At 39.5% G+C, this 24,678-nt stretch overlaps 2 protein-coding genes across 3 annotated transcripts in view; one reads left to right on the plus strand and one right to left on the minus strand.

The window, feature by feature from the left end:
- Positions 1–23,413, minus strand: part of fbxo9 (F-box protein 9) — a 101,204-nt gene extending 77,791 nt beyond the window's left edge. Inside the window, exons 1-2 of the mRNA XM_080192029.1 lie at positions 23,150–23,413; positions 3,902–3,979 (exon numbers count right to left, since the gene is read on the minus strand). Of these exons, the coding sequence (XP_080048155.1) occupies positions 3,902–3,979; positions 23,150–23,152 (81 nt within the window). The 5' untranslated portion in view covers positions 23,153–23,413. The remainder of the gene's footprint in view (positions 1–3,901; positions 3,980–23,149) is intronic.
- Positions 23,414–23,865: 452 nt separating this feature from the next.
- Positions 23,866–24,678, plus strand: part of mak (male germ cell-associated kinase) — a 77,827-nt gene continuing 77,014 nt past the window's right edge. For both annotated transcript variants that reach the window (XR_013886986.1, XM_080192031.1), the window contains exon 1: positions 23,866–24,035. The gene's annotated coding sequence lies outside the window, so the exon portion shown is untranslated. The remainder of the gene's footprint in view (positions 24,036–24,678) is intronic.

A 24,678-nucleotide genomic window follows, 5' to 3' on the forward strand; every position in this document is an offset into this window, starting at 1 on the left:
TCCCCGGAGCGGAGAAGCTACAACATCTTCTCCGGAGTCTTCAACGTACCATTGATGACGACAAACATCTCGCCAGGGCCATCCCCACACCCCCACTTCTTGCCTTCAAACAACCACACAACCTCAAACAGACCATTGTCCACAGCAAGCCATGCAGCCTTCAGGAGAACAGTGACCACGACACCACACAACCCTGCCACAGCAACCTCTGCAAGACGTGCTGGATCATCTCACGTGAGAACACCATCCACCAAGTACACGGTACACTCTTGTAACTTGGCCAACATTGTCTATCTGATACGCTGCAGGAAAGGATGTCCCGAGACATGGTACGTTGGGGAGACCATGCAGACGCTATGACAATGGATGAACGAACACCGCTCATCAATCACCAGGCAAGACTATCCGGCCTCTGATTTTTGGGTAAGTGTTCTCGAAGGTGGCCTTCACAACACATGACAATGTAGAGTCGCTGAGCAGAGACTGATAGCCAAGTTCCACATACATGAGGACGGCCTCAACTGGGATCTTGGGTTCGTGCCACACTATCTGTAATCCCCACAACTTGCCTGGGCTCGCAAAATCTCAATAGTTGTCCTGGTTGGAGACAATACAGATCTCTTTAACTCGTGCTTAACACTCTCTCCACTCACATTGTCTGTACCTTTGACACTTGATTACCTATAAAGACTTGCATTCCAACAATTATTTTGTAAATTGAGTTTGTGTCTTTATATGCCCTGTTTATGAACAGAACTCCCACTCATCTAATGAGGGAGCAGCGAGCGCTCCAAAAGCTAGTGGCTTTTGCTACCAAATAAACCTGCTGGACTTTGAGCTGGTGTTGTTATTGTGTTTACCCCAGTCCAACGTTGGCATCTCCACATCAATAAATGCTGGCCAGCCAGTGACACCTATGTTCCACGGAATAAAAGCTTCAGACAGAGAACTTGTGTCATGTATAGGTGACCAACAATTAGTGACAAAGAAGTTATACTTGTTGATGTAAAGAATGAATTAGAAAACCAAAGCTGACTTTTAATTCTGAGAACTGTAAATTTTTAGTTAAAAGATCTACAATGACGACTTGTCCACCAGATGAGACAGCTGGTGACAAAAATACAGCAGCACTTTGACATGAATTGGAGATTTGTTACACCTGGCATTTAAGCAGAGATGAACCATTTATTGGTGGTGTGTAAAGCAGAGATAAAACATTTATTGGCTGTGTGTTAAGTAGAGATAAAACATTTACTTTGAACTATTTAATGAGAACAGAAATGAGATGAGACACAAACATACGTGGAAAGTATTGGCTCTTGGAGTCTTGGCTCTCAAATGACCAATCCCATTCAGTTAAATATCTCTGAAATTTAGGATCTTGATATGTAAAAATCAACTGACTGCGTGAACATCTGAACAAAACTTGAATTTACATAAAGTTTGTCATGGCAGAAGTAATAGGAAGAGGTGGACATCAACTAGGAAAAGCCAAAATTTGAGACAAGGAATTCTAAGGAATACTAGAAGAAGACTCTTTAAACTTTTGGGCTTTTATTTTCATATAAACACTGCAAACCACATTTGCAGTGGTAGTGTGAACGATGAGTTCTTGGACGCCAACAAAACAGCCATGAACAACTAAAGAGGTAACAAATGATATAAAAGTAAAAGCATAAAGCTCCTGGCGAATGGGAAAGAAACAAAGTTCAGCAAAGATTAATAAAACATAGTGAGCATTACAAAAAAACAAGGGATATCAAAATCTATACAAACATTATAATTACAATTGAAATACAACATGGTCAGGGGCAACATGGGCTCATTGAAAACTGATAGAATGAATGCAAATACAGAAAATGTTGGACCCGCTTAGTTTTGATAGAAGAGGTTTAGCATGCTAGACATCCCAAGGAAATTAATTTGAAACATTCATTTGGCAGTACAGATTTTTTGAGTATTGCTGAAAAAAGAAAGAGAAGCTGTTTTGTTTTGCACATCAGAACAGCCTAGAATGCCAAATTTCAAAGGGTGCAACAATTTATAAACATTAGAAAAGGGCACTGATTGGTTGGCAAGTTGGCTCTGATTGACACAGCAGCGCCTTGACCAAACACACCAGGACCATGAGATACTGGGGCTTGTTCAGCAAGTGCTGCCCAATCACGGAATCATATCGAATGTTAGATATTCTAACGTTTTCAATTTTGCGTCAATGGGCTGGTTGGCTATACTCTGCCTGTTGTGAACAGTCAGAGGGACTGTTTGATATGATCTGCCAACTGTTGGGATAGTCTACATATCTGCATTTCACTGAAATTTATTTATATGTATAGACATACATATATAGTGGGCAGATACCTTTTTTGGCAACATTCTGTTAGTGGAAAATAACACTGCTCATCCAGCCGAACTTGATGACCAATTTCGAGTAAGTTAAGAATTATACAAACAACCAATTTAAGATCATCAGTTGTAGCTTGCACTAACGCTTGCAGTAGTTACATGTATTCATACATAGGGGCCTATCCTCTCCAGGCAAAAATAATTTGTCCTGGCATTGCATCTTTTTTGAATTAAACAATGAATGACAATAGCTCCTTGAAGAATACTCCATGGCAATGTCCCAACCAGTTATAATCATGTTTAGAAACATATAATCAGATAGACAGATCATTGAATCCCTACAGTACAGAAAGATGCCATTCAATCCATCGAGTCTACACCGACTCTTAACCGTAACCCCACATATTTACTTTGCTGATCCCTCCAACCTATATATCTTTGGATGCAAAGAGGCAATTTAGCATGGCCAATCAACTTAACCTGCACATCTTTGGACTGTGGAAGGAAACTGAAGCACCCTGAGGAAAGCCACACAGTGACAGGGAGAACCCCAATGATGTGCAGGTTAGGCTGATTGACCACGCTAAGTTGCCCCTTAGTGTCAGGATAAATTAGCAGGGTAAATACGTGGTGTTATGGAAATAGTGCCTGGATGGGCTTGTTGCTGATGCAGGCTCGATAGGCCAAATGGCTTCTTTCTGCGCTGCAGGGATTCAACGATTCTATGAAATGCCACATAGACGAGGCCAGAATTGAACTAGGTCTATGGTGCTGTCAGGCAGCAGTGCTAACCACAGTGCCACCGATGTAACAAGTGAAACGTGGACTTCTGTGTAAATGTGAAACATTACCTCAGGTCATGGGAGGATTCCCACAAATTGATGATTTTTCAAACAATATTTAAACCTCAGCATTAGCCTATTTGGTTCAAAGAGTTTAATACTGGTGCTAAAACCGATCAAAAAAAAATCAAGTCTAAGGTAAATTACTATGGTACAGAGAAGCAGTTGGGGTTCAATGTTAATGCTTATGTTTCCTATTCTGTGCACTTAGGTACAACCAAGCTGACACTTCAACACAGTTCTGAATGAATGCTACACTGTCAGAAATGCCAGTCTGAGATATGAAAATTAGGCCAGGTGCTCACATGAGCACAAGAAACTTTGTGACACTATCCTAAAAGAAGATTAGGGTGTTTTCCTCAAAGCTCTGATCAATATTTATCCCTCAACTAACGTCACAAAAACAAATGATTTGATATTGCTGTTTTCGGACTTTGTTGTTTGCAAACTGGTTGCTGCGTTTCCTACAAACAACGACCACACGTGAAGACCATTTTAATGGCTGTGAAGTACTTTGGCGCACGTGAAGTTATGAAAGGCTTTACATATGGATTTTTATTTATTTATAATATCATTGCATAAATTGTAATAATCAAAGTAGACTGTTACATAGAATTCCTTAGCAAATGTAGGTGTACTCTTCTCTTTTGGCAAATATAGGAAATATAGGAAAACTAGTTTTAATGACTTTAAAAACAAAATGAAGTTTCTACCTGAAGGTTTGCTTCTTCAGGCCTTTCGTTTTCTTCAGCATCAATGACACCAGTATAGTTATCTTTTTCACTGTCTACCTGTTAATAGGAAAACAAATTGTTTTTAGTAGTTAAAGACAGCAATTTTAGAGGTATCATAGAAACCAGAAGTAAGAGTAAGCCAATTGGCCCATCGATCCTGCTCCACCATTCATTTTGATCATGGCTGATCATCAAATTTGAGACCCTAATCTCATTTTCCTCCCTTGATCCCTTTAGCCCCAAGAGCTATACCTAATTTCTTCTTGAAATGGGTCGGCCTCAACTACTTTCTATGGTAGCGAATTCCACAGATTCACCACTCTCTGGGTAAAGAAATTTCTCCTCACCTTAGTCTGAAAGGTTTACACCTTCTCCTCAAACTATGACCCCTAGTTCTGGATTCCCCCCACCATCGGAAACATTCTTTCTGAATCTATTCTCTCTCATCCTGTTAGAATTTTATAAGATTCTATTAGATTCCACCCTCACTCTTCTAAACTCCAATCTTAACTGACTTAGCCTCTCCTCATTTGACAGACCTGCCACCCCTGGAATCAGCCTGGTAGACCTTTGCTGCACTCCCTCAAAGTTCTGAAGGTTTCAGCAACAGATAAACTGAAGTAAGAGCTGAACTGGATGGTGTTATGAAGTAAGCAATCTTATGGAGAGAAAATGGGGTGAAAAGCACAACTCAGGGCTGAATGGGACTCTGAGGTTGTGAACATTATGGTTCAGACCCAAAAGGTGGCTAGGAAACGTGATGGAATTGGTAGATAGTGATCTCGGCTTTAATATTTGCTTGAAAAGCTCGCAAACACATACTGTCCAAACATAAGAATGAGGAAGAACTTCTTTGCAGAGATTCAGCAGGGTAGAAAATGTTCATGAAACTATAACCCACTATTTTTCAGTAAAAAGACAATCAGATTTTTAAAAAAATTTTAGGGAGAAATTAATTACAATACAGAATCATAATTCAAAATGAACCAAATGTAAATCTGGTGCTTCAGAAGTACTAAAGCGGGCGGCACGGTAGCACAGTGGTTAGCACTGCTGCTTCACAGCTCCAGGGTCCTGGGTTCGATTCCCGGCTCGGGTCACTGTCTGTGTGGAGTTTGCACATTCTCCTCATGTCTGCGTGGGTTTCCTCCGGGTGCTCCGGTTTCCTCCCACAATCCAAAGATGTGCGGGTTAGGTTGATTGGCCATGCTAAAATTGCCCCTTAGTGTCCTGGGATGCATAAGTTAGAGGGATTAGTGGGTAAACATGTAGGGATATGGGGATAGGGCCTGGATGGGATTGTGGTCGGTGCAGACTCAATGGGCCGAAGGGCCTCTTTCTGCATTGTAGGGTTCTATGATTCTAAAGTTCACAATTCAAGGTATCACTAAAGTTGAAAACAATAAGAAAAAAATTGAAGTAAATCCGCCAATCGAATCATTACTCGTTCTAAAATGCCCGAAGGAAGTAAAATGCTCTGCAGCTTTCAGGTTAAAGGGAATAGAAACTGAAACACTGTAGGGGTATGAAATATGTTAACTCAATTAGAGTTAATTGAACAGATACTTATGAAATATCATTTATGGTGAAACATTTACCTTGTTTTTGAGTTCTGTGGTTTATAAGTTTAGAAATGAATTTTATTTCAGTATGTACTTACTGATGATATATAGACACAGCTATATTTGTTAGTTCTCGTACATGTCCTACCTATACTAATACTGAACTGTACAGCAGGGATTGTTTTTATCCCCTTGTTGATACTCACTTAATAACGAAAAAAGTCAAATCAGTAAAATAGTGTTCCAGGATATAAATCACTGAATTAGAACATAGAACACTACATAGGCCCTTCGGCCCACAAGTTGCGCCGATCACATCTTAACTACTTTCTATGGTAGCGAATTCTACAGATTCACCACTCTCTGGGTAAAGAAATTTCTCCTCACCTTAGTCTGAAAGGTTTACACCTTCTCCTCAAACTACGACCCCTGGTTCTGGATTCCCCCACATCGGAAACATTCTTTCTGAATCTATCCTCTCTCATCCTGTTAGAATTTTATAAGATTCTATTAGATTCCACCCTCACTCTTCTAAACTCCAATCTTAACTGACTCATATGACAGACCTGCCACCCCATAGAATTATCTGTAACTCCCAATCCCATTAGATCCCATATACTCATCCAGAAGTCTTTTAAAAGACCCCAGTGAGTTCGCCTCTACCACTACCGACAGCAGCCGATTCCACTCACTCACCACCCTCAGTGAATTATCTAATGGTTCCTGACTCGTAGATGAAGATGGAATAATCATATGATAAACAGTTACTTGGCAGTACAGAACTTGAACATTGTTGAAAAGACAAGAATGTTGCTGAAGCATTTCATCTTGCACTCTCATCAGGACAAATTTCAAATGATCACAACTATTTTACTACAGGAGAAAAGGATGCAGATTGGTTAGCAAGTCTACACAGTTTGGCTGTGGAGAGAGCAAGAGGAAACTACAGTTTCCCCAAGCTCCTGGGTTATTGTGCAAGGATTGAACATATTCCTTTTTTTGATGCTTCTAGCAAGTGTGTATTAGCCACATTACGAGCTCAACTGATTATATTAAATTGGTCATATGTCGCTATCAATGCGCTCAAGATTATTCCACAGTAGAATCACAGAGGTTTTCAGCATGGAAACAGGCCCTTTGGCCCAATTTGTCCATGCCGCCCTTTTTTTTGAAACCGCTGACCTAGTCCCAAATGCCCGCATTTAGCCCATTTCCCTCTAATATCTACCTTTCCTCTGTAACTGTCTAAATGTTTTTTTTAAGACAAAATTGTACCCACTTCTACTACTACCTCTAGCCACTTGTTCCAGACACTTGCCACCCTCTACGTGAAAAAAATTGCCCCTCTGGATACCTTTGAATCTCTCCCCTTAAACGTATGCCCTCTACTTTTAGACTCCCTTACCCTTGGGAAAGGATATTGACCACGTAGCTGATCTATGCCCCTCATTTTACAAGTCTCTATAAGATCACCCCCTGAGCCTTCTACGCTCCAGAGAAAAAAGTCCTAATCTATCTAGCATCTCCTCTCACTCAAACCATCAATGTAAATCTGGCGCTTCAGAAGTACTAAAGTTCACAATTCAAGGTATCACTAAAGTTGAAAACAATAAGAAAAAAAAATGAAGTAAATCAGGCAGTTGAATCTTTATTGGTTCTAAAATGCCCGAAGGAAGTAAAATGCTCTGCAGCTTTCAGGTTCAAGAGAATAGAAACTGAAACATTGTAAGGGTGTGAAATATGTTAATTCAATTAGAGTTAATTGAACAGATAATTATGAAATATTATTTATGGTGAAATGTTTACCTTGTTTTTGAGTTCTGTGGTTTATAAGTGTAGAAATGAATTTTGTTTCATTATGTACTTATTAATGATATATAGACACAGCTATATTTGTTAGTTCTTGTACATGTGCTACCTAATACTGAACTGTACAGCAGGTTCCTGACTTGTAGATGAAGATGGAATAATCATATGATAAACAGTTGCTTGGCAGTACAGAACTTGAACATTGTTGAAAAGACAAGAATGTTGCTGAAGCATTTCGTCTTGCACTCTCATCCGGACAAATTTCAAACGATCACAACTATTTATACTACAGGAGAAAAGGATGCAGACTGGTTAGTAAGTCAACTCAGTTTGGCTGTGGAGAGAGCAAGAGGAAACTATAGTCCCCTCAAGCTCCTGGGTAATTCAAAAATAGCTATCAAATAAATCGGTTGGACTTAAACCTGGTGTTGTCAGACTTCTTACTGTGCTTACCCCAGTCCAACACTGGCATCTCCACATCATGACTACTTTGGGGAGAGTTACAGAGCAAAGAGATCTCGGGGTACATGTTCATAGCCCCTTGAACTTGGAGTCACAGATGGACAGAGTGGTGAAGAAGGCATTCAGCATGCTTGGTTTCATTATTCAGAACACTGAATACAGGGGTTGGGATGTCTTGTTGATGTTGTACAAGACATTAGTAAGGGCAGACATGGAATACTGTGTGCAGTTCTGGTCATTCTATAATAGAAAGGATATTATTAAACTTGAAAGACTGCAGAAAAGATTTACTATGATGCTACCAGGACTTGATGGTTTGAGTTACAAGGAGAGGCTAGATAGACTGGGACTTTTTTCTCTGGAGCGTAGAAGGCTGAGGGGTGATCTTATAGAGGTCTACAAAATAATGAGGGGCACAGATCAGCTAGATAGTCAATATCTTTTAGCTATCAAATAAATTGGTTGGACTTAAACCTGGTGTTGTCAGACTTCTTACTCTCCCCAAAGCCATACCATTACCTGAGTAAGTCCTGCCCTGATTCAATCTACCAAAATGCATCACCTCGCATTTATCTAAATTAAGCTCCTTCTACCATTGGCCCAATTCATCAAGATCCCGTTGCAGTCTGAGGTAACTTTCTTCACTGTCCACTATGCTGCCAATCTTGCTGTCATCTGCAAACTTACTAACCATGCTTCCTATATTCTTATCCAATTCATTAATATAAATGATAAATAATAGTGGACCCAGCACTGATCCCTGAGTACTGTCCAATTGCTGAATAACAGGTAACAGTAGACATTTTGTTTGGGTTTTGCAAACACAGTTTGGCTGAGTACAGTTTCTATTCTGCCTATTACGAAAACTGAAAGAATATGACCTGATCAGGATAGTCACTGCTCTTCAGGATATCTTTGGTGCACATTATTTTTGCTTCAATCTTGCAAGATGAGCAAATGGCTCAGGTCTTCTTTACAAGGTTTCTGTAAGACCAATCCTTTAACTTAAGGACATTGAAATAGTGTGCAAAGCTATCCTGCAGGATCAATTTCCACATGTAAGCTGATGACACCCAATTTGATCTCTTTGCTTCCTTCATCAACTGAAAGAGTACCCATTCCAATTGTCAGTTTGCCATTAAGGCCTGGATAAGCCAAAGTCCCCTTTATTTTGGATCCTGCCAGCAGCTAGTTGGATGACTCCATCCCGCAGACCCTAGTGTTATCTTAGGCTAAGCAAAAATATAGAGCCTTGGCATACCTCTTTACTGTCAGCTCTCATTTTCCTTCACCAAGACTGATTTCTTCCAGCTTCACATCTGCTGACTACTTTTGCCGATCTTCGTCCCTTGATCTCTCTTCTCTACTTTCAGTCCCAATGTTCCAGCACTTGGACTCCTTTCCCAGTTCCCTCAACTTTGTCAGCACACTCTTATGCTTTCAAAATCTTTCTCTTCAATAATGGGATAGGTTATCTCAACCTAACCATCTCCATTTGTTTCTTCATATTTGATATTTCAGACTGGTTGCCATTACTGAAGACACCTTCCTACATATTGCTGCCGTAGTTACTTTCTTAGCACAATTTTCTTGTCAATGAGTTTACTGGCAACACTCGGATAGCATTATGTTTTTACAACATACATCCATTGCTACAAAAAAAGGGATTGTCAGCTTCCCTACACGTTTCTTAACTTTGAAAAAAATCACAACAATTTGAGTAACTTACAGATGGGCAACAATGAACCCAGATTAACATACAGTAATTGTACACCTTCCACCTACAAAAACTGATAACTTTGTTAACTTTAAACATTAAACAATTTGAGCAAACTTAATTTTATAAACAAATAGATTTTCCATGCATCTGACTAATTAACCTAAACATTCAGCATCCTTAAAAATGTCATTCAAATATGCTGCACCATCAGAAAATTTGTTTCATATTGGGCAATTTCACAAGTTTGATTCACAAAATCCAGTAATGAAGTGGGTCTAAATGGTGTTTCTAAGGAAAGCTCTGATGTAATAGATATAAGAAATAAATTTCTGTCATTGTTCACTTGGTTTAATGTTTACTGAAGTATGTGTAGTCTCTGGTTAATGTTCATAATCAAAATATATTTCACCCTGGTTTCTAGAAATGTGGAACATTATTTGAATTAACTTTCAACTTGCAAGCCTTCTTCTCCAAAAATCAAGTAAACAATGATTGATCTCACTTATTTAGCAGCAAGTTCAGTGAAGTTGATGAACAAAGTGTACAACTTCATTGTAATGGCAAAGTAATAATATCCAATGGTAATAATACTAATTCCTTAAAAGTAGCATATTTGGCTACTTATTGTACCCAATGCCACAAGAAATTTACCCATGCTTTTCTTAATGTCCATATATATCTAATAAAAAAAAGCATGCCATTCCATGCACGTCTGGTCTTACTTCCTGTTGTCTTGTTTCTTAAAGATTTAACATCATTTTTTAAATTCTAAATTCTTCTGTCAATTGCCTCATCGCAATGTAACGCCCGATGATTGTCCCTCCCACAACCTCTTCAAACCGGTGCAATATTTGATGATTTTTTTCATGTGGTTTTTCCTTTGTAATTAAAATTTAAGAACATAAAAACATAAGAAATAGGAGCAGGAGTAGGCCATCTAGCCCTTCGAGCCTGCCCCGCCATTCAATAAGATCATGGCTGATCTGTCGTGGCTCAGTTCCACTTTCCCGCCCTCTCCCCATAACCCTTAATCCCCTCTCTTATCAAGAACCCATCAACCCGCTTCTTAAAAATATTTAGCGAGGCAGCCTCCACCACTTCAACGGGCAGAGAATTCCAGAGATTCACCACCCTTTGAGTGAATCTATTGTCTAAAGTAATAAAATTATACAAAAATGTTTTTCACAATCACAAGGCTAAATTTGCTCATTGAGAGAAGTCAGAAAATTAATAGGAGTTACTAAATAAAAAAGACTAAAATCCTTTGGATCCGCCTTCTCTCAAGGTGGTTGTCACACGATACAACAATGATGATGCTATGGCAAGGAAAGCCCCAGTGTGGAGCTTTGGAAACCATCTGTTCAAGGTCATCCGTTTCATCCAAACAAGGAACACAGGACTTCAGAATGGGCCTTTCACTCCTTCTGCTCCACCATTCGATAAGGTCACGGCTGATCTTGTTGTGCTTTCAACTACACTTTGCCACCTGACTTCCATAATCCTTGACTCCTTTGTTTATTAAAAATCTGTTTAATTTTGCTTTGAATAACTTCACTGCTCCATTGCTTTTTAGGAAGAGAATTCTACATATTAGTGACCCTGTGAGAGAAAAATATTCTCCCCATCTGTGTTAAACAATCATAAGAACATAAGAAATAGGAGCCGGAGTAGGCCATCTAGCCCTTCGAGCCTGCCCTGCCATTCACTAAGATCATGGCTGATCTGAAGTGGATCAGTTCCACTTTCCAGCTCTCTCCCCATAATCCTTGTCTATCAAAAACCTATCTACCCGTGACTTAAATATATTTAGCGAGGTAGCCTCCACCACTTGAATGGGCAGAGAATTCCAGAGATTTACCACCCTTTGAGTGAAGAAGTTCCTCCTCAACTCCGATCTAAATCAATCGCTTATTCTTAAACTGTGTACTCTAGTTTTGGTCTCTCTCATAAGTAGAAGCATCCTCCCTTTATCTACCCTATCAAGTCCCCTCAGGTACTTATATATTTCAACAAGATCATTTCTCATTCTTTTGAACTCTAATGGGTATAGGCCCAACCTGTTCAAGCTTTGTTCATTAGAAGAGCCCCTCATCCCATGATTAAGATCAGTGAAACAAAAAACAGAAAATTCTGGAAAATCTCAGCAGTCTGACAGCATCTGTGAACAGAGAATAGAAGCAATGTTTCACCTCTGTTCTTTGGGAAGTTTTCCCAAGACTTTTGAAGATAGAAAAAAATATATGTTTAACACCTCAGCCACTTCCTTGCTTTGCATCATCAATTCCCCAGATTCATTCTTTACAGGACCAACATTAGCTTTAGTTACTCTTTCCCTATTTCTTACTATCTGCTTTGACATTACCAGCTGGCTTTCCATCATACTCTTCTTTCTCCTTTTTTTAAAAAAGTCTTTCTTTGCTGATTCTTAAAATTTGTACCATTATCCATCGTTGCAGATTTGTAGTGTTTCCCTTCAATTTGATCCTATCCTTAACTTGCTTATTTACCACGGATGATACATCTTTCTCAAAAACAGTCTTTCTTTCTCACTGGGATAAATCTTTTCCAAGAGTGAACATATTTCTTCTTAAGTCTGCTAGTCCATCTTTACTACCTTAGATTTTAACCAAGTTCCCCCATTACGTCAACTAGATTTGCTTTCATGCCCTTTCAATTATCTTTTACGCAGATTTAAAACATTAGTCTCAGACCCCTACTTCTCCCTTTCAAACTGAGCATGAAATTCTATCGTGTCATGATTATTGCCTAGACACTCTTTTACCATGAGACTGATTAATCCTGTTTCACTGCTCACTACCAGGTCCGGAATAGCCTGCTGCCTAGTTGGCTCTAGAACGTACAGATGTAAGAACTGTCTCAAATATATTCTACGAATTAAATCTCACAGAAATGATCTCTTACCTTTACTAGTTCTTATCTCTACCCAAACTGACTCCACATCTTTTGTCTTTCAAGGCAAGATCATCTCTCACTTCTGTACTAAAAATGTCCTTAAATCATCTAAATTGCATTTGAATAAGTCACTATTAACTGTTTCCATCATGAGCCTGTTCTAAAGACTGGCTATTTGGCCACTGAAATATAGTTTCCACAGTAATTTTGAATTCATCAAGGTGTTATTTGAAAGTGTTAATAGCATCTACCAAATTCCTAGACGTTATAAATATTTGCTTGAGTTTCATAAAGCAAATCACTTCCATTAGTGATGAAGATCTTACATTTAGGAGTGTGTATATGTTGCTCACATCAATGGTCACAGCACAGAAGGAGACCATTCAGTCACAATATTTTTCTCTTACATTTTAGCTCTTGTTCTAAGCCCTACATTTAGGTATCTTGTTTTTAAAACTTTGCTAGCTGCCGTTGTTTATTCTGTTCTTGGACAGGGAAGCAGGTCGTGGCCCTGATTTCCTCCCAGTTAGGAACTGACTAGGAGTACAAAAAACAGCTTCTTTCTTCTCCCTCCTTTGATGCATTGCTTTAAGATCATATCTCCTATTGTTCTAAAAATGATAGAGGAAATTCTGGCTAACGGAACCCTCGCTATCAGCCTGAAATTTGGTGTTGTGAGGCTTCTTACTGAAATCTAAAAGAGCAGCTACATGTCAGAAACACAATTGTACGTCTTAGGTAAACATTTTGAAAAAAAATTAAACTTGAAAAATAGACTATTGCAATACCACATTTCAAATCCAAAATTTCTTTGATAAAAACATAAAAAGTTGAATTTTAGAAGTAAAGTTTTCTGAAACATAGGGTGAACTGATATTTTTTGAAAGAATGTTGTGGGTTGTTCTATGCAAAATATTGTTGATTATTTTAGAATATTGTGGATTGTTTCAACTGCTGGAATTTGTCAGTTGTCAAAACGTGAGCAGAGGTTTTCGAGCAGATTGCTGGAGGTAGAGGGGTCTGAAGCCTTTCAACAGGATAGAATAGTATATGATTTTTCTTTTTGTAGTTAAAGACCATCAACCAGGCAAGGAAAAGCCTCAAGGGAGAGGTGCATTGTTTTAATAACATTGAGCTAACACAGTAGAGGTATGCAACTAACTGATTGTTTCTTTCACTTGTTTTGTTCATATTGCCTCTAATTCTTCCTCCAAATGCATTACTTCTCAATTTCTTCTGCCACATGTCTGTCTATTTTACATGTTTGCCTTTGTTCTTCTGAGATCTGCTGCCATCTCCTCCCTGTTTATGACATTTCCAAGCTATGAAGAAATTGTACCACCTACACCACTTCCAAGTCCATAATGCTATGCAAAAGAAGTGCCTTTTTTAAGTTGAATTTCGAAAGTTAACAAAGTTTTCTTGTAAAAAAAATGAGTTGGATGTGTGGGTGGGGGGAGGGGGGGGGAAAAGATTGTGGGTGACACGAATAAGAGATAGAACAAGTACTACAATGGAGAAGACATTGGGCTATCGGTGGAACCAAGAACATGGTAGGCAGTAGGATGGAGAGAATGTGAAGCAATGAGGATGTTAAAGTACTGAAGGGATTGGGAGAATGAGACAAGACAGCCTCCAAGAACCATATTTTCCTCACCGGAAAAGGCTACTTATAGGAACTCATAGCGCCTCATTCACTTTCCTACCACACTACCCATTGCACCCACGTGGATCACCTACACCCCCTTCCCCCATGCCCAAAGGAAAGAAAAAGACAAAATGAGAGGATACAAAGAAACAGATAGAGAAAGGTAAGAGAGATAGATCAGATTTTTTCATTAACTGCTTTGCAACTTAAGAGATCTGCTACAAAAATAGTACATTGAGTATGCACTTGTCCAAATTCAGTGCAACTTATCCTAATTTTACTTGCCACGTTTGGGTCAAAATTTATCTTCATATAATACTGACAAACCTAAATTATAAAAGGATATAATTGTAAAAATATGTATCAAATGAGATTCAGTAATAATGTTGGGCAACAAACAAAAACATGCACTCAAAAATAAACTAATAAAAAGGAAAAGAGGGAATTAACTGTATCAACTCAAATTATTTTAAAAATGATTCTGGCTATCTTTATATCACTACAAAGATGAGCATTTATTTATTGAAAATATGGTTTATGTAAAGATCATTAAAATGTGCAAATGTTACAAGAAAATGATTGGACTTACATAAATGATAGCAATTTTCTATGTCTAAAATGCTTCTGTCAATGTTTGCCAGTTGGAGAGCTGCACCTATGCAAGGTAACTCGGTTTGACATTCATGGGGTGCCCACAACTACCCCTTATAGATGCAAACTAATCAATTTTCAGGCTAAAGATTTACGACGCATCACTACCTAGTACTGATAGCAATAGAGGACTCCAGGGCCTCTTTTTTGTGAGCCCGCACTAGTTCATGTACTCTGGTGTACCAACAAAAAGGAATTAAGATGAAAACAACCAATAAAGCCACTATTATAAGCAGTTATGGTTATTTTAATATATTTGCATGAAAACTGAAACATGGTTAAAACGAAACACAATTTGACTTCATGCAACTGCAATTCACAAATAATTGTGAACCAAATTTAATTCCAACTGAAGAGAAGGACTAACAAACAGTGTGAAATTTGAATAGGAATGATACGGGAGTAAGAAAATATTTATAAACTATAACATATTTCAAATGATAAGAAAGCTCCACCTTTTTTTCCAAAGAGTAACCTAAAAATAACCAGGGTTCATGGTGTTGGAGGATTACTGAATAAATAACAAAAAATGCTGGAAGTATTTGCAGGGATACCACTACATTTCTTGGGTGTACTTGTTTGAAATTTATTCCAGTGTTGCTGCGGGACCTGCTGAGAATTGTTTTTTTTTTAAATTGCCAACAAACGCAACATTTGGTTTAAGGATTAATAACATTTTGGAAGATCCTGATTTAAATAGGAATTTAATGATAACACCGAGTACTGAAAGGTAAACAAAGAAATAAGACTGAGTTTTGTCTTATGTTGAGGTTTGGTCTGCATTACAAATCTTAATAAGTTGATGACTGAAGTGAAGAGCTGCTCCCCATATTACACCTACATGCGTGCAAGTTTGGAGTTTTTTTTAAATGCACTGGACAGAAAAAGTGTTTGATTATTTTCCAGGGCCTAATCAAAAACCATATCCTCTAAGGATCACTTTGACTTTCATCCCAAATTCTTCAGTGAAGATGAGAACCCTTCCCATATCTGACCTGTTGTGGGTTGTTGGTTACATCTTGGTAGGTTTTAATGAAATCTTTGCAGTCTGAAGTAGGCAACTAACAACTAATGCGATTTACAAAAATATAGTAAAGGGTACAATGATGGGCGGCATGGTGGAACAGTGATTAGCAATGCTGCCTCACAGCATCAGTGACCTGGGTTCAATTCTGGCCTTGGGCACTGTCTGTGCAGAGTCTGCACGTTCTCCCCATGTCTGCTTGGGTTTCCCCCAGGTGCTCTGGTTTCCTCCCACAGTCCAAAAGGACGTGCTGGTTAGGTGCACTGTCCATGATAAATTCTCCCTCAGTGTACCTGAACAGGCCTGGAGTGTGGCAATTAGGGGATTTTCATAGTAACTTCATTGCAGTGTTTATGTAAGCCTACTTGTGACACTAATAAATAAACTTTGAAAAGATTGGAACTGTCTCCATGCTTAAGTCGCCAAGTGTGGGTCAGGTACTCTCATACCTCATTGTGTGGGTGGTACTAAACTCAGCCCCATTCTGTACATGCCAGATCATTATACTACACTAACCTGGCATCTTTGCAACCTAGCTTAGGAAATATTAAAATGCCAGGACAACATACTTGAAGATTTTAGTTTCAAGACTTTGTTTTATTAGTTTTCTTCCAGGTTGATAGAATAGTTTATTTTGATATAAGCTTTCTCGTATTTGAAGGCGAGGATTTGAATTTCATAAGTATTATTAAATTTTGGAAGAACTTACAAAAAATTTTTTATCTCAAACAATTACACTCAAGGAATGTGTGGTTTCCCCGTGATTATGACTGACTAAAACAATCTTATCATATAACATTATTCTCATTTCCTGCCACTCCTTTGAGCCATTTGTTTAGGTTGTTTTCATTCCAAGCCCTTAATTACTAGCCATTTATTTCAGCATGTTTCTCATTTCAAAAACAGATTCACTGGTTTGGGACCAAAAAACAGAGCGCGCCATCAATCTTAATAGAGTTTATATGTAGCTATAATGTGCTTTTCAAATTGATGGCCATATATATGCAAGCTGGTGGAAATGTTTAAAAACTGATAAACCTGGTTAAAGGCAATCATATTTATAGAATTTTCCAAATTATATGGTAGTGCATTGACTGTCAATGTGACAGCAACCAACAATGTAAATAAGTTGAAGAGCTTATCTCCAGAGTGCCCTTGAAAATTAGGTAGTCTCCCAAAGAATTACTCAGACAACAAAACTGCCTTTCTTCCTTTAGCTGTCTCTGACCAAACCAATCCAATTTTTGTCTCTATCTTCCTGCATGTCTCATATTTTAATCTTTCTAATGATGTCTCCAATTTTACATATCCCCTCCTTTCTCTGTCAATCATATTTTCCCTCATATTCTAGGCAAACGGGCACATATTTCTTTTTTCACTGACTTAACCCAGAGTCTGAGCTGCAATTTTCTGACAACTATGTCTGCCCCAGCTGAAAGGCAGTATGCTAGATCTTGGAATTGGGAGGGATTTAAAACAGGGCACGTGCTCCTCAAGAGATATTAGCTCACAAACTGGGGCAGAGGAGACTCAAGCATTTAGGGCAAGAGTATACCTTAGCCCCAGACTTATCTTTCTGTTGACATCATGCTCAATTTGTGGTCATGGCTGTACTGAAGTGTCTGAGAGAGCTTCCAAAACATCTAGTGAAATTCATTGATCCGTGTCTCCCTGGCTGCTACATTGGTCTGGAGATTTAACACTTAAGATTGCTTGAGACAATCAGTTTTGATAAGTCTGTTAGCCAACAGGTGACATAGAGAGAGGTTCCAACTTAAAGAAGGAGCTGCAGGGAGCAAATTAAAGAGGGCCATTGGGCCTTTTGCCCCTTTGCAGCAGTGATGTTCTGCTTGGCATGGCCATAGATCTGAAAGTGTGTTTGTGAAGGAGAAGGAATCTTGGAAGGTGAAACTGAAACCCAATGAGGTTTGCTATTGTTAAAGCCACCCCAGCAGCAGCAACACTTGGAAAGAATACCAAGGGAGAGATCTTTAAAGTAAAAGCTGGGAAACCCTTGTGAGATAAGAGTTTGAATTAGATTGTTCAACTCTATTTACTGATGTCAGGGTAGGTTCTTGAGAAACCCATGGATTCTGTCTTGTCTCTGTTATCTATCACTCTGTTATCTATCACTTACTCTATAGTGTGGTGTGTTTGACCAGTTTGTCCATTAATTTACAGGTGCTTTATACGTTCCCTGAACATTAAGAGTATAGGTTTTACCTTGTAAATTGTTTTATGTTTCTGAACATGTAACTGTTATTTTTGTTCAAAACCTGTGGAATCTTGTATCTTTATTCCAAAGGCAGATGTCCTGAATCTCAACTTTTATCTGCTTTAAATAAAATGTTATTGGTCCCTAATTTAAACTTTTAAACTTGTATACTGTAAAAGCGATTGACAGCAATAAGGAACGCACTTTCATCTGGAACTTCTTGTAAAGCTTACTGAGATCAACGATGTAAACAAGTTGTTTATAAATTTATAGCGATCTACGCCATTAGAAAGATCAAAAGAATGTTGGGGCTGTGATTAGTGATGGGCCGTCAGTACAATTTGAACACAGTGAATCTGGCTGCGACATCTGTCACCCATCGATCGCTAGGATTGATTCGGCTGAGCTGGCAGGCTAGGCGGGTGTCCCCCTTCCCTCACAGTTCCATGTGCGTCCCTCCCGAAGCTCAGCGCTCGGTCATAGAGGATGACCCCCTATAAGAGGACCGCTCTGCCGGTCTAGGGTAAATGACATAGCTACACTCCCCTGCTCGGCTAAACCTCCAAGACCATTTGTAGGATGATGTAGGGAAGTCAAGTTCTAAGATTTCAGACACATCCAAGTCAGGCACTGCATGTGGCAGTCTGCCATTCTTTTAAAAGAAATCCATGTCTGATATTATTTTTGTTCCTATAATTATTAAAAAGGGGCTACTTTTACAATTGCAATAGTTTACTCAAATTTTCAATGGTCCTGTACTTTATACAAAAAAAAATTTCTAACATTACTTTTTATAATAGTCAAATTGCAACAGATACATCCAAACAACAACTAATCACATCCTAATACAACTACTTAATCCAAATCATTGATAATACACTAAATAACCCTGAAAAGTAAGCAACTTGAATCAAATCGTCATATATTAATTAAATAAAGTACTTGCCCCAATTAGTTCTGCTGAAGCTGAATTCCAAACCCCGTTGGTCACTTTCAGTTCAGTGATCTCTCACTGCTTGAGACTAATCTCTTACTATGAGCCTATACTCTTTCAATTTTCACATTCATTTAATTGCCACAGGAAAAGGCAGGACAGAACAGCTAATCATACCACTTATATCACTTTCGTAATGTGCTCAACCTGTTACTGGCTTAACTCAGAACTCTGGTAAGACTCCAAACAAACAAGTTTCATCAGTCCCTGGTATTCATGAGTTAAAATTGTCATGTGTATTGTCTCACTAATGTGACATTAAAATGAAGTCCTATATGTCTGTTCAGGTAATGTAAAGGGTATCATGACACTTTTTGAAGAGGAGTAGAAGGTTTCTCTATGTCTCCTTATTTATATCTCAAATAAAATATTAAAAAGATTAATTATTATATTTAAATGTGTGTTATCTGCTGTGGACAATTTGGTTTTATATTTCTTTACAGTTGTCTGTGAAATAATTCTTTATGAATTATATCATATAAATGCAAATTCCACCTTAAATAGCATACTGCAGTGACCCTTCATGTTCCAACAATCCCTCAATGCTCGAATATAGGTGCAAAACGACGCTTTTTAAAGCTGACACAAAGATTAATTTACAACAAAAATTGTAGTGTTATTAAGATCCAGTTTGTTCAAAATAAAGCCATTCCCCCAATCTGTTGAATGGCTTAAAAACATTTGTTATTTTTCATCCATCGCATTAGACTGCCTCAAACTATAACCTGAACAATGGTAAAACAGATGGTGGTATTACCATAGCTTTCTCATTTTAAGCAACCAGCAGTTGATAAAATGACGACAAGATATAACAACTCAGCAAATTATTTTCTGTCTGACTTCCCCAGATGGGTTGTGAAGACTGGGAATGGAACTCATCATTTTTATAATTGATCATCAATGCTCTGAAGTGCTACATCAGTGAACGAATAAAAGATTTTGTTAAAATAAATACTATTGAAATTGAATTCAGGGATCATAAACAACAGCAAACATTTTTTGTCACTTGAAAATTCAAATCTTCGAAAAGCTGTTTTTTGGACTGACACAGTTAGGTTTTAAATAGCTTAATCAAATTCTTGTTTCCGGACAATTCTTGGTTCTCAGAGCCTTGTGTACATCCTATTGGGTCTGCATTTATCACAAAATACAAACGCCAACTATAGTATCCTATTTGTAGTAACATTTGCTCTGCTCTGGAACATCTTATAATTTAGGTGGAGAATAAAATTTGACCTCTGTTGCAGCACTGAGGCACAATAGTATCATATGATTTGCGTAATAAACTATAAAAGGGTGTGCTTTACTAAAACTATAAGGAGACACCGTATTTCCGTCTTTATCAAGTAACAAAAAGTTAATAAAAGTGTCTTCTTTTGAAAGGAGCACAAATAATCGAGAAGTAAAGCACAAGAACTTTTTGATGAAATTACTTTTTTGATGACCCGAAGTTCTCTCTTCAGGAAATTGATAGTTTCACTTCAAAAGCAGGGTTATTACACAAGAACAGGAGTGAAGCATTTAACTTGAATGCTAACAGGCTTGAGAAGTTATGTTATGGCTGATCAGAAACTCCATTACATAACCCTATTTACTCACCCTTGTTTCCCTTCTCCCTTGATATCCAAACCAAACAAAAAATAATTGATCTCAGTGTGAAAATTCTAAATATTGACACAGCATTCATAGCCTTTTCGGGGGCCACTTCTGGACATCCTCTATTATTTGTATGTGTTACTTCCTGATTGCACTCCTAAATAGCCTAACTTTACTAAGATTATGCCCTCTTGTTCTAAATTCCTTCACCAGTGGGACCAAATTTATTTTGTGGTTTTTCCAAAACAATACATCTTTCCTCAGATTCATTGCTCAGATCCAAATGCAGTACTCCAAATTGGGTCTGATCAAGAACTAATTTGTGCAGAGCCCTCACTTTTCAATTAAAATTTCCCTACAATAAAGGCGAATGAGTAGTCCATTGGCCTTTTTAGATTATTTTATATACGTGCACTAGATTTAAATAATTTGCGGCTGTTTTTCCTGAGACAGAACTACAGCAATTCCACTATTGACGAACAAGATTATTATTGATCTCTTGCAATCTACATATAAACATACGATGATGGCATAAGAATGTAACTTTTTTGTCATTTAAGCTCATTCAAAACGTTAACTACGTCCTGCTCCCAAGAAAGTGCCTTTGTGTTTCACTAGTTCTGGAAAAGAATCAAGGAGCAGCAAGAAGGTACCAGCACTGCAGGATCAAACTTACCAAAACGTTAATCAAAGGTCTAGTATATCTTAAGTGCATCTTATTTTAAGGTGAAGCAAGATGCTCTCTATAGTGAAGTGTTGTTAAAAATATTACTGGTTTCGGTGTGCTGAAGTCATGGTAGCTGATTTCAGGTGACGATTTAGTATTTACAAAATTTGGAAAGTGGTCAACTACATCACTAGGCTTTCAGGCATGTTGCAAGTCACTACACAATGTACATTACATGATAAAATCTCTGTGCCTAACATGCGGCCATACCACATGACCAAAAAAAACAATCACCTCAGAGAAAGCCAGGCCTTTAGAAAAACATGAACAGTAAACTGCTTCATCAAAAGGGAGGTGCTTATACTTTCCCTCTAACTAGTTTTATTGTTTAGAAAATCTTTAAAATTGCATAGAAATTACATCAGGCTACTGCTTCATTTTGTAATCAAAAGTCATATGGATTTAAAATGTTAATTGTTTATCCGACCAGACGTGCAGAGTTTTCCAGCATTTTCTCTTTTCATTTCAGATTTCCAGCATCTGCATATTATTTATTGCAATATTATTTTTACTATTTTTCTAAAGCAAAAACATGATGACTTTAAAATGGTTTAATTTATTTTAAATAAAAGGTAACTTTTTTTTAAAAAAGCAGCTTTCACAATGGAAGCAATAATTCAGCTGCTGACCAATGCCACCACCAGGGATCACCTCAGTCTTGATCTGCAACAGCTAACTTCACAGACAAGCATCAACACTCCATGGAATCACTGAATCCCTAGCGCAGAAGGAGGCCATTTGGCCCATCGGCTCTGCACCGACTCTCAGCAAGAGCTTCCCATGCATAAGCCATAATACAATAATATAATGGCTAATCCATCAATCTATGCATCTTTGGATACTGAAGGGCAATTCAATAAAGTCAGTTCACATAATCTGCACATCTTTTGGACTATGTGAGGAAACCAGAGTACCTGGAGAAGACCCACTCAAACACAGGGGGTATGTGCAAACTTCACAGTCACCCAAGGCTGAAATCAAACGTGAGCCCTTAGCACCGTGAGGACCCCTCATCATTTTCTCTAGCTTTCTCCTCCCTTTTATACAGTAGATAGGTAAACTGCAAACTAGCTCCAGGCAGCACCTCAGAATAGAGCTGCCCACAAGTGAACTCAATGACAAGCATATATAGAAAAAAAAATGGCCATTTGGGCCTTTTGAGCCTGCTCCATCATTCATTACGATCATGGCTGATCATCAAATCCAATATCTTGATTCCCCCCCCCACATACCCCCGTAACCCGAGAAACTAAATCTAATTCCTTTTTGAAATCACACAACGTTTTGGCCTCGACTACTTTCCGTAGAAGCTTGTTGTGGGAAAGGCCACACGAAAGCCGGAGCTTCCAAGTCCCCATTCTCCTGCGCCGAGCAACAACTTGGGGCGAAATCTGCCAATCTTGCAGGCACACGTTTAACATCACAACAGGCACTGCAACAAATGCACTTCGCTTGACGCTCTAACAGCCCTCTGCTTCCCATTTTACGTTGTTTTCCCCTTTCAAATTACACACTAGAGCTTAAGGGAAAGAAACAGAAAGTCACAGGATTTGTCAACATTAAAAATAAACAATCATTAAATATTTAGCGCAGCACAGGAGGTGATCATTCGGTCTGAGGGTGTGTATGTTTAGACTTATCCCTCCTGTTTATTGGATGCTCCATCGCCTCATTTAAAAATAATAAACCCCGCAGCAGAAATTGAGCAGCCCTGTTGTTTAATTTAAAAAGCCGTGTGTGTGTGGTTTTTGTTTATTTGTTACAGCCCAGCGCTGGACAGTTGGGGAGGAGGATCACCTTGCCTACACTGACAGTCAGCAAACCAGGACACCGCAATGCCGTCTGTCAGCCAGGGCACATCAAGAGAGCAAGCCGCCGCCGCCGCCGCCACTACGACAATGTTTACCATGCTTTAAAGTGCCTGCGGGATTCCCAGCGCGTAAACCAGGGGAGGGGTAAGGACGACGATCGATCGGAGATTATTGCAGTTCTCGGTCGGAGAAGCGAACGACGCAGTCCAGGAAAATACGCGCTCTCCACACGGCCGCCATTTCGAGAGCTCCGGGAGGGGAGTGAAGCCAGTGAGTCACCCTCAGCCACCGCCAGCAAGGAAAATCAAAACCGCCTCTTCGCTCCGCTACGGCGAGCCGGAGGAAGGACGGTTGGGCAAGAGGGAGGTTGCAGGAGGGGGAGGAACGGCCATTGCGCACGCATTCAATGTCCCTCCCCTCCACAGCGGCGGCTTGTACTCGCCTGGGTCTGTCAGGCGCATGTGCGTCTCCTCTCAAAGCGCGGTTCAAACGGGCCCGCCCTCACTCTTTACTCTTTCCCCCCTCCCCCTCCAGCCGCTGCCGCCACAGCCGCGAAAACCATGCGCCCTGCGCGATTCAACATTTGTGCGTGTGTGTGTGTGTGTGTATGCGCGCGCACGAACACCGCCCCCATTCAAAAACGTGCTGCCGCACGAGGGCAGGCGGCCCTGCGGGGGGGGCGGGGACTGGGCGGGGGGGGTGGGGCAGGGAGAGAGCGCGGGGAGAGGGTGGGGGCCGGAGGGGAGGGGCGGGGCTGGGGTGGGGGGTGCGGGGGGGGGGGAGGGAGTGAATGGCGGGGGCGGAGCTCCGTCTCCCGGGAAAAGACATCTGTGCTGCCGCCATGTTGGGCTGTAGCGAGTGGCTGAGCGGAGGTCTTGTTGTGTGATGTGTTTCCTCCCCCCGTCGTTTGAAGATATCTTTGATCACTTTTTTGAAAACAACGCAGCTTCGGGTTAAGTGGCTCTGGGCTCCCGGCAAGCGGTACGGTTGTGTTTTTCCTCAATCATTAACTACTGCCGAGTGGTGTGTGTGTGTGTGTGTGTTTAAAATCAATTCCTTTGTGACTCAGCTCGTACTTTCGCGGCCTCTCGTAAATTTAACTTCCAGAAAGAGAATTTATTGGCAAGTCAACGCGTCGTGGACTTCTGAAAATTGTTTTGAACTTGTTGTCAAGCGTTTTCCTTTAATTTGTAGTAGGATGCTTCAATTTCTGCTGCTGCTGCTCCTGGCTGAGTTTCTGCTAACTGTCACTCTGTGGCAGAGTGAAAGAAAATATCTCTAGAGTTGGCATGTTTTTGTTCTTTGATTTAGATTTTTTTTCCGTGGAGTTTTTATTTTGGATGAAGGCTATTAAAACAATGGAGGGGAGCTGCCTAACTGTGAAGATCTCAAAGAACTTGCACTTATTTATGACTTCAGATGGTCCCCAAAGCGTTTTTGCCATGATTCGGATATTTTCGAGGTTTGACCCCCGTTGTAACGTAGCAAACTATGACACTCAGAGAGGTCTCCCACGCAACAATGCAATGCTGGGTTTAGATGGGCTGGGAGGTGAATGTTGACACTGGGACAAATCCCTTGCTCTTAAAGCAGAGCCAAAGGACCTACCTTTTACAGCCACCTG

This window comes from Carcharhinus amblyrhynchos, chromosome 7 (assembly GCF_965287045.1).
Source record: "Carcharhinus amblyrhynchos chromosome 7, sCarAmb.v2.hapA, whole genome shotgun sequence".
NCBI classification, from domain to species: Eukaryota; Metazoa; Chordata; class Chondrichthyes; order Carcharhiniformes; family Carcharhinidae; genus Carcharhinus; species Carcharhinus amblyrhynchos.